This window comes from Podarcis cretensis (genome assembly GCF_951804945.1).
Source record: "Podarcis cretensis genome assembly, chromosome: Z".
Taxonomy (NCBI): domain Eukaryota; kingdom Metazoa; phylum Chordata; class Lepidosauria; order Squamata; family Lacertidae; genus Podarcis; species Podarcis cretensis.
This window is the reverse complement of record NC_137184.1, coordinates 50030175-50048036: the sequence shown is the minus strand read 5'-3', so window position 1 is coordinate 50048036 and position 17862 is coordinate 50030175. Positions and strand designations below refer to the sequence as shown.

Here is a 17862-nt window from a genome sequence, read left to right as displayed (position 1 = left end):
TGAGGGTCATCTACTGTAATCCAGGAATCAGCTGGATCCAGGGAAGTAGTGTTGGGTGCCTTTTTGGCTTTGGCGCAAACTTCTGCCAGCTGAGACTGGCATTACCCCACTCCTTTGCCCACTGCCCTGGCTCTCAGTTGGTTTGTGGACCCCAATCAGAGCACTGGCCTTAACTGCTAAAGTTCCCATCACACTTTGAGATGCCTGTTTAGTGAAGGGGCGGACCCAGCAGAGGGTTTTGCTCACTGGCTGGTTCAGCTGGAGATCGTCCCCCTTGCCAGCCACACGGCGGTCTAAGTGGTGTAGTGTCTTCTTCTTTGGCGACTTCTCTTAGCTGAGGAAGATGGTCTTCCATGAAGACGGTTTTAACCGTGAGTCCGTAAGTGACTGTGGAGGCCAGTTCTGGATCCCCACGTCCTTCCACAGTGGGGACCTTTGTGTAGTGTAGCAGTGCCCCAAAGTGCTTACTGCGCCAGCCATGGGCTGTGGGCCTGCGTGGAGCATCTGGAACATCCAGATGAGGGGGAATCACAGACTCATAGAATGGTAGAGTTGGAAGGGACCTCAAGGGTCATCTAGTCCAACCCTCTGCAACGCAGGAATCTCAGCTAAGGCATCCATGACACATGGCCATGCAACCTCTGCTTAAAAACCTCCAAGGAAGGAGAGCCCACCACCTCTCGTGGGAGACTGTCCCACTGCCAAACAGCCCTTACTGTCAGAAAGTTTTTCTGAATGCATAGTTGGAATCTCCTTTCTTGTAGCTGGAAGCCATGGGTTCGAGTTCTGCCTTCCAGAGCAGGAGAAAACAAGCTCGCTCCAACTTCCATGGGACAGCCCTTAAGGTATTTGGAGATGGTTCTCATATCTCCTCTCAGTCTCCTCTTTTTCAGGATGAACATACCTAACTCTTTCAACCCTTCCACGTAAGACTTGGTCTCTAGGCCCTTAATCACCTTTGCATACCCTCCATCATTTCTTCGATGAAAAAGGGACGACCCATTCCATAATGGTAATTTTACTCTTTATACCCCACACATCTTACTGGTTGCCCCTGCCACTCTGGCAGAACAAAACAGTAAACATTAAAAAAAGACTTCCCAATACAGGACTGCCTCCAGATGGCTTGGGGGTGGGATAACTCCATGCCTCCCAACATTACTCCAATGAAAACGGAGACATCCTAAAGAAAAGTGGGACATTCCAGGATCAAATCAGAAACTGGGATGGCTTCTCTAAATCAGGGACGTCTCTGGAAAATAGGGACACATGGAGGGTCTGCCTTGGTCGCTCTACCCTACCCATAATCCATTTTATCAACATCCTTCTTAAATTGTGGTTCCTAGAACAGGACAAAGGACTCCAGGTGGGGTCTGACCAAGGAAGAATGATTCAGAGGATATGTTTTTGAACTACTTTTCGCCAACTCGGCTTTCGGCGAGACATCCCGACATCCCGTCCCATGCTTACTGAGCAGGCATGTTAAGGTGGTGCGCGGGAAGCCGCTGCAGCCATCGGAGGAGAGGTCGACCGCAAGGAGAGATAGGCTGCCTGCGCTGGAGCGCGCGCCACAGCGCGCAGGGCCTGCCCACCCTGAGTGCCCGCCCCCGCCCCCGCCCCGCCAGACACGTCGGCCGAGGACGCCCGGCTGCGTCCGCCTGGGCGCCTTACGGGATGGTGCCATGGCGCGGCCGTCGGGGGACGCGCAGCGCCAGGAGCCCGAACAACAGCCACTGCCGCTGGTCTCCTACCAGCATGTGCCCGTGCATCTGGCCGGCGGCGCGCCCTGGGGCTTCTCCCTCGAGGGCGGGCTGGAGCACGGCAAGCCCCTCATCGTCTCCAAGGTGAGCCCCTTCCGCGCTCCTCCTTCCCCGCTCTGGGGTCGCCGTCCGGGCGAGGCGCGGCTTCCGGGCGCCCCTGTTCTCCGCCTTTTCTCCCTGCCCGTCCGGCGACGCCCGCTTTTTGTAGGGAATCTGATAGAACGTCCACGCAGCGGAAGTGTGTGGATCTTGCTCGCGGTACAAGTCGCCACCTAAAAGCAGAGAAAGCTCCAAACCTTTCGCTACTGCAGAAGCAATAAGCTCAACGAACAACTTTGGACGAAGTTTATACGTAAAAAAATAAGTTCCAGCTTGTAGGCTTTTTAGATACAGATATCAAAGAATAACAGAATGGTAGAAGGGTCCTGAGGGTAATCTAGCCCAACCCTCTACAAGGCAAGAATCTCAACTCAACCATCTATGGAAGAGGGCCATCCAACCTCTGCTTAAAAGCCTCCCACGAAAGAGGCTGCACCACTTTCTGAGGGAGGCCAGTCCAATGTCACAGAGCTCTTACCCTCAGAAAGTTCTTCCCAATGTTTAGTCAGAATCTCATTTCTTGTAACTTGAAGCCATGCGTTGAGTCCTACCCTCTTCCATGTGGCAGCCCTTGAGATTTTTGAATGGCTGTCATGCCTTGTTTCAGTCTCCTCTTGTCCAGGCCAAACATACTCAGCTCCTTCAACTGTTCACCATTATGCTTGGTTTCTAGACCATTTATCATCTTGGCCACCCTCTTCTGCACACTTTCCAGTCAATATCCCTCTTAAATTGTGGTGCTGAGATCTGGATGCAGGACTCCAGGTGTGGACCAAGGCAGAACAGAACAGGACAGTTGCTTCCCCTTATCTGGATACTAGACTTCTGTTGATGCAGTATAGAATAGCATTGGCATTTTTTGCTGCTGTTGACTCACACTGTTGACTCACACTGTTGACTCATGTTAAGCTACTAAGACTCCTTGATACTTTTCACACATACTACTGGTAACTCAGCCCCCCCCCCCCATTTTCTGTCTGTTCATCTGCCTAAGTGCAGAACTTTAAATTTGTCTCCATTGAAATTCATTTTGTTAGTTTGGGCCCTAGTCTGGGTAGGCAGCTGCAGGAGGCGCATCAGACATAACAGGGCCCCCACCCCATCCATTTCCTTTGTGGCGCCCTGTTTGGTGATGCTTGCGTGTCTTAGGGCTCACTCACACTTAGCTTTTGCTTGGCATTTCTGAGCACAGATCCGCGCTTTAAAGCGCCATGTCCAAGTGCTATTTTGTTTTGTTTTTTTGTCCCGACTAATCTGCTCTTTACTGGAACAAACAGAATTGGAGCAAACAGAAATTCAGCCTTTTGCTTCAATTAAGCAGTAAAGAGTGGACTTTTGCAGGGAAAGCACAGGGAAGAAGAAGAAGAAGGGCATACCTGTGCATAGAAACGTGGCACAAAAGGATGAGCCTTTGGTGGAGCAAGTCCTTGGGCTGGAAACTCCTTCCTCCTGCCTAGGGGCAGGCCGTGAAGCATCATTTCTGTCTCCAGGAGTTGCTCTCTGTCTGTCAGGCGAGAGGGCCTGGGGTGACTGGCCCTGTGCCAGGCTGAGTCTCTAACTGCGCTCCCTTGGGACTGGGCAGTGAGCAGGAACGGCCCTTTGGCCGTGAATGATTAACTGCCCTTGTCCCTCCACCACTGCCAGTTCTGGTGGCTTTGGTCTCCCAGAGTTTAGCAAGATGCTGCTTTTCCAAGTGGAATGCCCTGCATGCCCCGTGGCTGGATTGGTCCCCAAGGAAAGAAGCCAGGGGGTAGAGCTGGATGTGAAGAAGTGCTCCTGGGGTTGGGGGGTAGTCTGCCTTGGTCCTGCCCTCAGTACCCATTTGGGATGTGGTGCCTGCTTCCAATCCCTGTGTGTTCCAGCGACAGGATTCAGCTGTGGAGAGTAGCATGCAGTGGCTTAACGCAAAGTGGTTCTGCGTGAGGCTGGGTTGATGCTTCTGGATGATAGGGACAAGTGGGGTGCCACAGTGTTCTGTCCTGGGCCTGTTGATATTCAACATCTTTATAAGTGACTGGGATGAAGGAATTGAGGGGGTGCCAGCAGTACATGTGAAAGGACTGAGGGATCTTATTAGGTCACTAGTTTAACATGAGTCAGCAGGGTGATGCAGCAGCAAGCAAAGCTAATACTATTTTAGGCTGCATCAACAGGAGTATAGTGTCCAGATCAAGGGAAGTAATAAAAAGGTAAAGGTACCCCTGCCCGTACGGGCCAGTCTTGACAGACTCTGGGGTTGTGCGCCCATCTCACTTAAGAGGCCAGGGGCCAGCGCTGTCCGGAGACACTTCCGGGTCACGTGGCCAGCGTGACATCGCTGCTCTGGCGAGCCAGAGCCGCACACGGAAACGCCGTTTACCTTCCCGCTGGTAAGCGGTCCCTATTTATCTACTTGCACCCGGAGGTGCTTTCGAACTGCTAGGTTGGCAGGCGCTGGGACCGAGCAGCGGGAGCGCACCCCGCCGCAGGGATTCGAACCGCCGACCTTTCGATCGGCAAGTCCTAGGTGCTGAGGCTTTAACCCACAGCGTCACCTGCGTCGGGGAAGTAATAGTCCCACTCTATTCTGCCTTGGTCAGACCACACTGGGAATACTGTGTCCAATTCTGGACACCACAATTTAAGAAGGATGTCCAAGGTGGAACGTGTGCAGAGGAAGGCAAGCAAGATGACCAAGTGTCTAGAAACAAAGCCATATGAGGAATGGTTGAAGGAGGTGGGGATGTTTAGCCTGTAAAAGAGGAAACTGAAAGGAGATATGATAGCCATCTTCCAATATCTCAAGGGTTGTGCTTTGAAAGATGGGGCAAGCTTGTTTTCTCCTACTCTGGAGGGAAGAACCCGAACCACTGGCTTCAAGTTACAAGAAAGGGGATTCTGAGAAAACACCAGGAAGAACTTTCTGACAGTAAGAGCTCTTTGACAGGGGAAGAGACTCTCTTGGAAGGTGGGGGACTCTCCATCCTTGGAGGTGTTTAAGCAGAGGCTGGATGGGTTGGACTAGATGCAGTGGTGTAGCTAGCCGCTCGGGGTGCCCGATGCGGCACATGCATCCTGCAGCCGGGGGCGGAGTGCGCTGCCCATGGGGATGGGGCAAGCGAAGGCAGGGCATGCTGCTTGGAGCCTCTCCGCAGCCTCCCCCTCAGCTGTGGGATGGCTGAGGTGGTGGGCAGACGCAACCCCTGTGCTGCTCAAAAAAGTGGTGCAGAGCTTGCAGGCAGTCTGCCCGCCGCCTCCCCCTCCGGAGAGACGCGTGGCTCAGGCACTCTGCAGATCCCATGGTGGGGCACCCAGTGCCCCCACCTCACCTAGCTACCAGTGGCGTAGGAAGGGGGGTGCAGTGGGGGTGGGAGTTATTTTTTTCAAAAAGTGTCATGAGCCCACTTTTAAAATTTTATCTTAAAAACACATATTTTTGCCATTTTGTCACCCCGCCCAGTGATGACACCCAGGTCGTCCCACCCCCCTTCCTACGCCACTGACCAGATGACTCTTGGGGTACCTTTGAATCCTATACAGTGGTACCTCTGGATACGAACGGGATCCATTCCGGATCCCCGTTCGCATCCTGAAGTGAATGTAACCTGTGCCTACATGTGTGCGCGTGCGCGGGTTGCGATTTGCCGCTTCTGTGCATGCGCGTGACGTCATTTTGACCATCTGCGTATGCGCGAGCAGCGAAACCTGGAAGTAACATGTTCCGTTACTTCTGGGTCGCCGCGGAGCACAACCCGAAAGCGCTCAACCTGAAGCATATTAAACCCTAGGTATGACTGTAATTCTACAATTCTGTGATTCTGACTCTTGGGTAGCACCCCACTGGCACCTCAGTTGTTTGCTCAAAGGTCAGCTTCTTTCTCCCATGGAGCATGAAAGCAGACCCTTAAGAACATAAGTTGAGATAGGCTCCAAGATCAGGCCAAGGGGAGGTCATGCAGCCCAGCATCCTGTTCTCACAGTGGCCAGCTGGATGCTTCTTTTGGGAGGTCTTGCACGCAGGACTCATGTAAGGTTGCTGAGCCAAGGTGTTACCAAACACCAGGCATCAAAGCTGGATTTCCTAAATATCTCTGGGATCGTCCGCACTTCTGGCTTGTCTTGTGGTGTTTTTGTCACTCCTCTCATTTCTCTGGGAAAAGCCACTCTTTAGGACCAGCTTGGACCATACATCAATCCAGTGAAAACCCAAATTGTCATTTGCTCTGACTGAGCGCTTGAGAGCAGTTTCCCCCAGGGCTGTGGATGAGCCCCCAGTTCCTTCCTTCCTGTTTAAATGGTGGTAGCAAAGGTCCTTATCTCAAGGGCTGCTGTGGTGCATTTGGAAAAAGGCATGGCTCACATCTGGCAAAGACTCAGGTCTTCTGGAGGTGACGCATGTTCCCTTTCCCTCCCAGCGCCCCACCCCCTCTGATGCATTCCAAATGTTGTGCATTTTCCTGAAGAGGGTTTCATTTGCCACAAAGCTGGTGCAAATGTAAATAGTTTAACTGCATTCTGTGTGCATCTGGGAAATGCTGTGTGAGGATGGGCCGGTGGGCCAAGAGACCCAGGATTATTATTTTTTCTTTGGGGGCAGGTTGCCCGATTTATTTCCTTGGTGCAAAGTGAGCCTGTCCCTGAGCTGATGGGTCAAAGAATCATAGGATTGTCATCTACTCAAACTCCCTGCAATGTGGGAATCCTAACTGAAGCATCCATGATGACAGATGGCCACCCAACCTCTGCTTAGAAACCTCCAAGGAAGGAGAGCCCACCACTTTCTGAGGTAGTTGTTCCACTGTCAAACAGCTCTTAGCATTGGAAAGTTCTTCCTGATGTTCAGTAGGAATCTCCTGTCTTGTAACTTGAATCCATTGGTTCAGGTCTTCCCTTCTGGAGCAGAAGAAAACAGGTCAGGCCAGGATGCCAAGGCTGGGGAAGCACCTTCTTTTTTGGCTCCCTGGCAAAGTCGCCCACAGTCCAAGCACAGGAACAAGGGCTTCTTTGTGCCATAGTGAACTGCCAGCACACACCCTTCTCTCTGCATGCTCTGAGCATTGGATCTGCCTTTTTCTCTCCCTGCTCTCTTCTGGGCATTGTAGCAACAAGGTTAGGTGACTGCCTCAGGTGGCAGGATCCATAGGACCCTGTGGTCAATCTTTCTTCCCCCCTCCCTTTTCCTGATGCTGATCTTCCCTCATTGGTTCTTCCCTGGTGGGGAGGGGGACACCATTTTGGGGTCTGCCCCAGGCCAGCCAAACATCCAGACATAGCCCCAGACTCTGGCTATCCTGCCTAGCAAATGCTGGTTTCTCCTCCTCTTCTCATCTTTGGCCAGCTGTGACCCAAAGACCTGCTCTGTGCATCCTCTGAAGTCCTTTGCATTTAACACTAGCCCTGCAGGGAGTTGTGCTGCTCTTCCCTCCCATCTCCAGCCTCAAGGATATGTTGCAAAGGGCTCATCCAGACTTCCTATTTTGCTGTGTTTCTAGGAACAGGTTCATGCTTTAAAAAACTGTGTCCAGGCACTTATTTTTTATCACTTTCCCCACTGAAACCCCACTCTTTAAGGCTGAATTGCAGCAAACAGCAATTCAAGCTTCCAGCAGATTGCTCTTTGCTCCGATTCATCAGTAAGGAGCTAGTTTTTGTTGGGAAATCACTGTGGTGAAAGGAAAGAAAAGTGCTCAAACGTTGACTGGGAAAGTGTGGATTTGTGCATGTAGTGCGTGAGGCAAAAGGTAAGCATGCAGAGGGAGAGGCGTGAAGCATAGATGGAGCTGAGTATCCACCTTGATTTGTCACTTCCCTACAATATCCTAGAGTAGACCAGCCTTCCCCAACCTAGGACCGCAGCTCATCAGCACATGCCAGCGATGGCTGGGGCTGGTGGGAGTTGTAGTCCAAACACCTGGAAGGCCCCTGGATGGGGAGGCTGTGAAAGAGGGTCGGTCTGTGCCGCTGCCTCCAAGGGCACTCTCTGGAGTGAAAGGCAGCAGCTGCCAAGAAGGGGCATGGTCCAGAATGTGGGGAGGAGGCGGAGGCAGCCTTTCCTCCCACAGCATGGTGTCTGTGGGCTTCATCCAGCTGCAAGCCAGCAGCTGTTTCCTGAGGGGGGACATTTGTTGTCACATTCTGGGTTTGCAGCAAAGTGTGGAATAGCAGGAATGCGGCAGCAGAAGCTGTACAATGGCGACCAATGGTCAGAGGCAGCGGTGCTTCCAAATGCCAGTTGCTAGAGGCTGCAGAGGGGAGAGTTGATCTCATGCTCAGGTCCTGCTGGCAGGTTTCCCACTGGGGCATCTGGCTGGCCGCTGTGAGAACAGGAGGCTGGACTGGATGGGTTCCCTTGGGCCTGATCCAGCAGGCTCTTCTTATGTTCTTAAGGCTTGTGGATGCCTTCCGCCTTCCTGGAAGAGGCTTATTAGCAGCACCCTGGTCGGGTTATGGCCTTCCTCCCCACCGTGACCTGAAAAGGCCCAGACAGAGCCGACTCACCCATGAGGCAAGGTGAGGCAACTGCCTTAGGCAGCAGGATCCACCATGGTAGAAGATGTCAATCTTTCTCCCTTGTTCCTGATGTAAATCTTCCCTTACCCCTTCTTGCCTGGTAGGGAGGGGTGCTATTTTGGAGTCTGCTTCAGGTGCCAAAATCTCTGGGGCTAGCCCTGGGGTCCAGGACATGCCTCCCTTGATGTCTGCAACACTTTGAAACCAGTGTTGAATGATGTAAATTAAATGTGTTCATGTCTGGGGAATTTATTTAAGATTTGAGGGATGGGAGGTCCTGGACACAGGGTGCAGCCATCTATGTCTGCCAGTAGGGATCTGTTGGCCGAGAGCCCACTGTGTCTCACGCCCTTTCCCCTCTGCATAGCTGCCTGATGGGTAAAGGAGCTGCCTTCTCCCCCTGCCTTGGATGCTTGTCTGGCTTTGGGCAGAGATGTCAACAGATGCCGTTTTCTCCCACTGTTGCTGAGGGTTGCTCTGTCTCTCTCTGTCTCTCCTGCCTGGCTTTGAACGTGACTTGCTGCTGGCTAACTCATCGTTATCTCATTGCAATCCATCACTCCTCCATGGATAAGAATGCAGGAAGAGCTGTGATGGATCAGGTCAACGTGGGCCTGTCTAGCCCAACATCCTGTTCTCTCAGTAGCCAGCCAAATACTTCTCCTGGGAGGCCGCCAACCAGGGTCTGAGCGCAACAGCAACTCTCCACACTTGCAAATCACAGAAACTGGCAATGGGTGTACAGCAGAGCCATTGTGGTTAGCTGGCAGCCACTGCTAGGCGCATCCTGAGTGAAGTTGGTGGACATCCCTACTTGTTTTGGGAGTGAAACCCACAATTTAACTATGCACTGTGCTTTCTATTGCCTGGCCTGTATTCTGTGGCTTTTGGTAGAAGTGGAGCCCTCTTTTGTCCGAAGGTTCTTCTTTGATTAATAATCCCCTTCTCTGTTGGCACTGGAGATAGGTAAAGGTAAGAGGTAAAGGATCCCTGGACAGTAGACATAGTCAAACTTGACTCTGGGGTGCAATGCTCATTTCGCATTTCAGGCTGAGGGAGCCAGCCTTTGTCCACAGACAGTTTTCCGGGTCATGTGGCCAGCATGACCAAACCGCTTCTGGCGCAATGGGACACTGTGATGGAAGCCAGAGTGCATGGAAATGCCATTTACCTTCCTGCCACAGCAGTATCTATTTATCTACTTGCACTGGTAGACTGGTAGACTTGCAAAGTGTTAGGCTGGCAGGAGCTGGGACAGAGCAACTGGGGCACACCTTTGTTAAGTGGATTCAAACTGCCAACCTTCCGATCGGCAAGCCCAAGAGGCTTGGTAGTTTAGACCACAGCACTACCAGTGTCCCATCCTATCCCCTACAGTAGAATGGGCTTCCTTGGGAGATTGTGGACTGTCCTTCCTTGGAGGTTTTTAAGCAGAGGTTGGATGGCCCTCCGTCGGGGATGCTTTAGCTGAGATTCCTGCACTGCAGGGGGTTGGGCCCCTCTTCCAACTCAACAGTTCTATGATTCTATGATCCTGTTTTTACCACCCCATGCTTTGTAGACACAGGCCCATGCTTTGAAGTGCTGTGTCTGAGTTCCAAGCGGTTTTTCTTATGTCCATGCACTTTCCCTCCAAGAACTCATTCTTTCACACTGAATCTGGACAAATGGGTTTTCTGCAGATTGCCGCTTTCTCCAATTCAGTTGTGAAGTGGGTTCTCGCCTGCTTGGATAGGCAATTCTAAAGCCCAGACCTGTGCCAAGAAGTATGGCATAAAATGAAGTCTGGATGAGCCCTTTTAGCCACAGGGCCTTGCACTGTCCCTGTGCATGTTGAGTGTCTTGTGATGTTCTGGCGCAATGGGACACTTTGGTTGTTGCCATGGAGAGAAGCCTTAATTGCCATGCAAAGGACCACATTCTCTCTTTCTGATTGGCGGTGGAGCAGAGCAGGCCCCAAGGCCACCCCAAGGCTGCCCATGAGACTTTTGAAGGACCTGCCTGTTTCTGCGGAGGAGGATGAAAGGTGTTGGCTTTTCTTTGGCCAGAAGTTGGGTTTGGCTGGAGCTGTGCCAGACACAGTGGCAATGTTTGTTGTATGCCAGGCTGGAGAATGGCACAAAGGGGTGTGTGTGTGTGACACAAACGTTCCACCTCCAGGGAGCATATATGCACTTTGGCTCACTTTTAAATTTTTATTATGTTTCTGTCCCACCTTCTTTCCTACAAAAAGCTCCAGGTTGTGTCCATGGTTCTCCTCTTTCCCGTTTTATCCTCACAACTACCCTGTGAGGTAGGCAAGGCTGAGAGAAGACAAAAGTAGGTCCGAGACCACCTGGTGAGCTTCATGGATGAGCAGGAACTAGAAACCCTGGACTCTTAGGTCTTAGTTCAGCACTCTAACTGCTATAACACTCTGGCTCTCATTTGCTGAGGGCCGCCCAGTATAGGAAGTACTGGGGCGCCCACTTCTGGGGTGTAGGCGCTCCCTGAACTTTGAGTGAGCCTTCCACAGCTGCATAGGAATGGAAGAAGAAGAAGAAGAGCCTTGCTGCAGGATCAGGCCCAAGGGCCCCATCTAGTCTGGCATCCTGTTCTCACAGAGGCCACCTAGGTGCCCCAATGGGAAGCGAGCAAGAAAGACCAGATGGCAACAGCACTCTGCCCACCTGCAATTCCCAGCAGCTCTTACTCAGAGGCATTGCCATCATGGCTAGTAGCTGCCGATAGCCCTCCATTAATTTGCCAAGTCCTTTTGTGAAGCCGCCTACAGAAGTGAGTTCCGTAGTTTATGTTGCAGCTCAGAAACCAGCCATTGTGGGAGAGCTTCCAGGGCCTCTGGGACACAGCTGGGAATGATCCGCCTGGCTAAGGCAGGCTTGGCCAGAGCTTAAAAGAGCCGCCGCTGCCACATCCCAAGCCTTCTGCAGTCCAGGCTGGCTGTTCCTCTCCTCCTCCTCCTCCTCCTCCTCCTCCTCCATTGCAGCTGCTTCTGGGCTCTTGAGGAGCTCCAGCTGGGAGCTGAGGAAAGAGCACAGGCATGCAGGAGGTGCAGTGTCAAGGACACACTGCCTATCTGTCTTCCCCATATGTACTTTATTCCCCAAATAAAGGAAGGTACAGCATCCGGAGAGCGCTGTGTTTTCTTTTTCGGTTCCAGTGGCCTTCGTGGAGAATGTGCTGGTCATAGAATAATAGAATCTTAGAGCTGGAAGGGACGCCAAGGCTCATTGATTCCCACCCCCTGTAAGGCAGGAATCTCAGCTAAAGCATCCATGACAGATGGCCATCCAACCTCTGCTTAAAAACCTCCAAGGAAGGACAGTCCACAACCTTCTGAGTGAATATTTTCCACTGTCACAGTGCTCTTACTCTCAGAAAGTTCTTCTTGATGTAGAAAGGTGGAATCTCCTTCCTTGTAACCTGAAGACATGGGCTTGGCTCCTCCATGTACTCCTTGGAGGAAAAGTTGGGATATGAATGCAGTAAATAAGCTCTTCCTTTTACCTGGTTAAGAAAGCTGGAGGGAGCAGCCAGGTGGAGAAGTCAATCACAAACCAGGCATCCAGAATTCTCCACCTGCTTGCAGTTGGATCCACACCAGTCACAAAACACACTTGGTACCTGACGAATTTCTAACACTGGGTCCTCCCCTCCAGAGTAGGAGAAAAGATGATTGCTCCCTCCTCCATGTGACAGCCCTTAATATATTTGAGGATGGTTATCATATCTCCTCCCAGTCTCATCTTATCCAGGCTAAACATACCCAGCTCCTTCAACTGTTCCTCATAAGGCTTGGTTTCCAGACCTGTGGTCATCCTGGTCGCCCTCCTCTGTGTGGTCTGACCAAGGCAGAATAGAGCGGGATTATTACTTCTCTTGAGTTCTGCTAATGCAACCTAGAATTGCATTAGCTTTTTGTCTTTCGTTTTTTGCTGCTTCATCTTATTGTTGGCTTGTGCTAGATCCTTTTCACCTGTACTGCTGGCAAGCCAAGTGCCCGTCATTTTATATTTGTGCAGCTGGTTACTCCTGGTTGTGTGCCTAATTGTGCTCCTGAGGGAGGGGAGAGCAGTCTGGCAGCAGTGGGAGGGCAGATGGAAATGCCTCCCTGTTTCCCTCCACACCCTGCTGCACCTCTGCTCCCAGTCACTGAGAAACAGATCCCTGTGAGGCCAGTTGCACTGTCGCAGTTGGACAGGAAAAGCCCCAGCAGGGCTGGCAGTAATGCAGTGGTGGGAGGTGTATCTGCCACGCAAGGCTTCACCTTGTCTCATGGATGGGCTGCCCCAGCTTTTTCTGGGAGGGCGTGGATTCCTGTTGCTGTTTGCCTGGGAAGGGGATCTATTTGCATGGCTCTTGAGGGCCTTGCCTGCCTCTTCACATCATGTCCTGAAACTTTCCTCTTGGAGATGTGAGACTTCTGTTAGCCAACTGGACACAGAGTAGGGAGAGTGTGCCCTGTCCTTGCAGGCTAGGAACTTTTTCTGGCCTTTATTTGCAGAGCTGGTTTTCCCAGCTACCGGGGCTTGCTTCAAAATGTGGAACAGTAACCCAGCAGCTAAATGGGATTTCATATCCGTTTCCCCTCCCACTCCTCCTCTCAAACAAAGCTCTTACAGTCTCGGAAGGCAGAGCAGAAGCTGCCTGGTTAAGAAACAGTCATCAGTTCCAGTCTAAATTCTTGCAAAAAGTATAGGTGGTGGACCCCACCCTAAAAAAAGTCAACATGTCTAGCTGAGTATGCCATTAAAAGTATTTGGCGTTTCTATTTAAAAAATAAAATTGAGAAGACCAGCACACATTGGCTGAAAGCAGTTTGTTTCTTTTATTCTAGATGATTCTAGAATGAGATGCCCTCCAGATCTTCTGAATTTGAATGCATTCAGATGGGTAGAACAGCTTCCAGGGGCCTAGGGTTCTGAGACCTCCAGGCCTGACCTGAAGTCTCCTGGTTTGCCTGGGGGCCGGTAGAAATAGAAAACTCCTGTGAGCTCCTTCAGGAAGACTTGATGCAACCAAGAACAGTATTACCTTTTGATGCAGCAGCTAAAAAGGCAAATGCTCTTCTAGGCTGAACAGAAGTCTAGTGTCCAGGTCAAGGGAAGCACTCTATTCTGCCTTGGTCAGACCCCACCTGGAATACTGTGCCCAGTTCTGGGCACCACAGTTTAAGAGAGATATTCACAAGCTGGAATGTGTGCAGAGGAAGGTGACCAGCTGTTCAAGGGTCTGGAGACCAACCAAACCTTATGAGGAGGGCGGTTGGGATGTTTGGCTGGAGAAGAGGAGAGATATGAGAGCCATATTCAGATATCTAAATGGTTGTCACTTCTGTTGATGCAGCCTAGAATAGCATTAGCTTTTTTGCTGCATCCTCTGAGCTGTTCATGGACAAGGTCTGCCTTCCCTTAAGGCAGTGGTGGGTTAAGTATTAACATCCTGTGCTGGCATCCTTTCCTGATTTGCTTAGGAACTGAGGTGGGGCTGTCCTGCCATTTCTAGCTCCTGAGGTTTGGGGTTCTCAGAAAGGGACCTCACATACATACCAATTTGCAACAAACTCTCCATCTTGTGTTTCATAGAATCATAGAATCATAGAGTTGGAAGAGACCACAAGGGCCATCGAGTCCAACCCCCTGCCAAGCAGGAAACACCATCAGAGCACTCCTGACATATGGTTGTGTTTGTTTCTGGATCCTGCCATCTGAGGCAGCCACCTCACCTTGGGACTCTCACTTCTGCCAGATCCCTGAGGGAGCCCAGCAGGCACAGAAGAAGGCCAGCAGAGAAAGGGCGGTGGCTTCTTCCCCATGCCTTGCCCACTGCACTGTGCAAGGAGAAAGAGAAGCGCTTGCCTTGGGTAGTGGCCCTCTCTACAGAGAACAGGGCTTGAGAGGAGCAGCCCTGTAGCAGGATCAGGCCCAAAGGCTCATCTGTGTAGCTGGATCAGGCTCAAAGGCCCGCTTCTGTCAACCGGCATCCTGTTCTCATGGTGCCTCTTCTGGGAATGCCACGAGGAGGTCCTGAGCTCCACAGCAGACCTCTCCCCACTTGTGATTCCCAGCTATTCTGAGGCATTTGCTGCTTTCAACAGCCACCGTGTTTGCCTTATTGCTGGAGGGAGACCACAGCCTGGAAGCACAGGGCAGCCCCTCTCCTCCCCGCAGGTGGAGGAGCTTGGCTCTTCTTTCCTCAAAGTGCCTCCATCCCAGCAATGGACTAGGCCACCTGCCGAAACCTGCACATTGGCAGCTGAACCGCTAGAACAAAGCGCAGTGGGCTCTGTGCTTTGTTTGGGGGAGGGTGTGATGGCATCCCAGCCCCCCTCGCCACTTACGCATGCCTGCAGCCTGCCACCCACTCCCTCCACCGTTATCCCTGGTGCAGGCTGCCAGGCACGGCCTTGGCGTGGACAGAGCCCTTTGCCGGCCGCTGTGCAAGGGCTCTGTGGGTTCTGGACCGTCCTGCTGGCATTTGAGCAGCACAAAGGGCCCTTGTCTCATCCAGGGAAACAGCTGGGGGAGCTCCCTGCAGTTGCTCTTGGGCTCATGTGACTCTGGCAGGGAAGGGCATCCTAGCCCAGCCCCTCTGTCCCCGCTTGGCCCTGGAGCTTCTCCTGGGCAGAGCTGCCTGGCTTGGGGGTCTTTGGTCCAGAGGAGGTGAGAGAGAGCGCACCATGGCAGGAGGACAGGCTGGCTATGGGGGTCTCTCTTAGTTCTGCAGCCGGCCAGCCTTCCCCAGGACGCCTCTTTCACACCCGTTAGCATCCTGATCCCTCGCTGGGGCTTTGAGGGTGAGTGGAAGCAGGGAGGCAAGTGGAGGGAAGAGGGCAAAGTCCAGGTGAGCTGAAGTGCAAATGGTGGGGTGATGCTCGTGGGGGTCAATGGGTGTGTTGCTCTCCCTGGCTGTAAGATGGGACTGCTGCAGGGCTTCTTGGTGGGGGCCTGTTTTTAGGAATGAAGAGGACCCCGTGGCTGTGGGGAACTTAGCAAAGAGGGGCAACACTGTATGAATGCTTTGCCCCAAATGGAAGGGTTTGGGGCCCTGCTGCCGTCTGTGTGGGTGTAGATGCCGCTGTCTGCACTGTTTGAAGAAAGGGCTGAGCAGACAGCTGCAAGGATTGTGACTTGTTCCTTGTTGTTGCTCTCAGGGCCAGCCCAATGATTTTACCACTTGAGGCAAACCCCAAAATGGTGCCCTCTCCTCTGCCCCAGGGAAGAGGGGTAATCGAAGATCTGCATCAGGAACAAAGGGGAACTATAAATCGACATTGGGACCCACTGCCTCTGTGGATCTTGCCACCCAAGGCAGTTGTGTCACATGGCCTCATGGGTGGGCCGGCCCTGGTTGCCTTGCTACTTCGAATCCTCAAAACCTGTCCTCAAATTACTGTTTAAAGCAAGTGTTAGAAGATTGGGGGGAGCGTTCTCTCTCTGTATAACCCTTCTAACTCTGCTTGGTGAAACAATTTTGCAGCTGGAATTTGCCCCAGCCTCATTTCTGAGGTTTGTGTGGCTCTTCACACAAGTGCTTGGGCTAAAGGGAAGGACTTATTCCTCGCACAGTGAGCCCTTTGGGGAAGCTGGCCCAGTTTGGTGTGTGTGAATTGCCTGACCAGCCCCTGTGGCAAGTGCCCAGGAGGCTGGATCCCAGCTAGGCTTTATCATGGACTGGTTGGACGAAGAGGAATGGTGCAGGGAACCAGCTGGGGAACCCCCAAGGGAGGGAGACTCAGAGCCAGGGGATTGATGGTGGGATGAAAATGAGCAGTCAGAGGGAGAAACCTGGGAGGAGGAGGCCTTGGAAGCTGAAGAGGGGGCTTAGAGAGTAGGGAGTGTCTGTAGCAGAGACAAGTGCAGAAGCTGAAGTAGGAGGGAGGGAGGGAGGGAGGAGAGAGGCCAAGAAGAAGAGGTGAGTCAGACTGGTGAAGAGTCACAAGTGTTTTCTCCTCCTGCTGTGACAAGCTCCCCTCCGCCTGGTCTCCCAGAACCAGGAAAGGCATGAAGAGGGTGGAGAAGTCAGCTTCACACAGGCACAGACAAAGTCTCAGATTGCTTGGGGGAAACCCTGGAAAGGAGGGGACTTAGGCAGCTTTGGGGAGGCGGGAACCTTCAGTCTCTGCAACTGCTTCATGGAGGCAAGACCTGTTAGAGATGAGTTGCTGTGCTCATTAGGCCTGACATTCCTGTGCAGATCTTGTTTTTGCTAGTAAAGAGTTAATTCCAACTTGCACAGTGTCATTTACTGCTGGCTCACTCCAGGCAGGCTTGCACATTTGAATCAGCTCCCAAGTGGGAATAATTAGGCAGAAATAAGCAGTTGTACAAATATAAGATGGGGGACACCAGGCTTGCCAGTAGTACACGTGAAAAGGATCTAGGGGGTCTTTGTGGACCAAATGCTTAACGTGAGTCAAAAGTGTGATGCAGCAGCAACAGAAGCTAATGTTATTCTGGTGTCCAGATCAAGGGAAGTTGCAGTACCATTCTATTCTGCCTTGGCCAGACCACACCTGGCATACTGTGTGTCCAATTCTGGGCAACACAATTTAAGAAGGATATTGACAAGTTGGAAGGTGTGCAGAGGAGGTGTGCAACCAAAATGATCAAGGGTCAGGAAACCAAGCCTTATAAGGAAGTTGGGTATGTTTAGCCTGAAAGAAAGAGGAGATTGAGAGGAGATATGATAGCCATCTTCAAATACCTTAAGGGCTGTCATATGGAAGATGGAACAAGCTTGTTTTCTCCTGCTCTTGAGGAGAGGACTTGAAACAATGGCTTCAAGCAAAAGAAAGGAGATTCCAACTAAACATTGGGAAGAATGTTCTGATGGCAAGAGCTGTTTGACAGTGGAATGACTCCTTCAGGAGGTAGTGGACACCCCTTAACTGGAGATTTTTAAGCAGAGCTTGAATGGCATCTGCCAGGGAGGATTGTGTTGAGATTCCTTTCCCTCACAACCCCTTCCAAGTCTAGGGGTCTAGGGTTTTATGACTTATTTCTTGCACTGCGAACCGTTCTGGGTAGCCCCTGAGACAAGTGTCTGGGAGTCTGTATCCCAGTTGGGCTTGCAGCTTTGAATCAGCCCCTGCCTGCCTGCACTGATGCTTATGGCCGTGTCTCTTCACAGGTAGAGGATGGTGGGAAGGCATCCTTGTCGCAGAATATGTGTCCTGGGGACGAGCTGGTGAACATCAACGGGACGCCCTTGTATGGTTCTCGGCAGGAGGCCCTCATCCTCATCAAGGGCTCCTACCGCACCCTCAAGATGATCCTCCGGAGGTGAGAGCTTCATGGTCTCCCTCTGGCCTCACATTCTGTTGCCCTTCTCCTCTTCCTCCCTTGTTAAAGTTGAGTAGAGATTCCTGCCTTGCAGGGAGTTGGACTAGATGATCCTTGGGGGTCCCTTCTAACCGTGATTCCATTAGAAGACCTGCAGGGGCTTGAGAAATGCGCACCCGAAGAGGCTAGTTGACAGGGATCCTTATCCGATTTGGTGCTTCCTTGTCAGA

General features: G+C 52.0%; 1 protein-coding gene across 2 annotated transcripts in view; it reads left to right on the top strand.

Moving 5' to 3' along the window:
* Positions 1–1626: 1626 nt before the first annotated feature.
* SHROOM4 (shroom family member 4) overlaps positions 1627–17862 on the top strand; it is a 39958-nt gene continuing 23722 nt past the window's right edge. Inside the window, exons 1-2 of one of the 2 annotated variants that reach the window (XM_079962623.1) lie at positions 1627–1844; positions 17481–17632. In XM_079962623.1, coding sequence (XP_079818749.1) covers positions 1683–1844; positions 17481–17632 — 314 coding nt within the window. In that variant the 5' untranslated portion in view covers positions 1627–1682. Of the gene's footprint in view, positions 1845–14935; positions 15145–17480; positions 17633–17862 lie in introns of those variants that run through there. The other variant, XM_079962624.1, reaches the window with a different exon arrangement.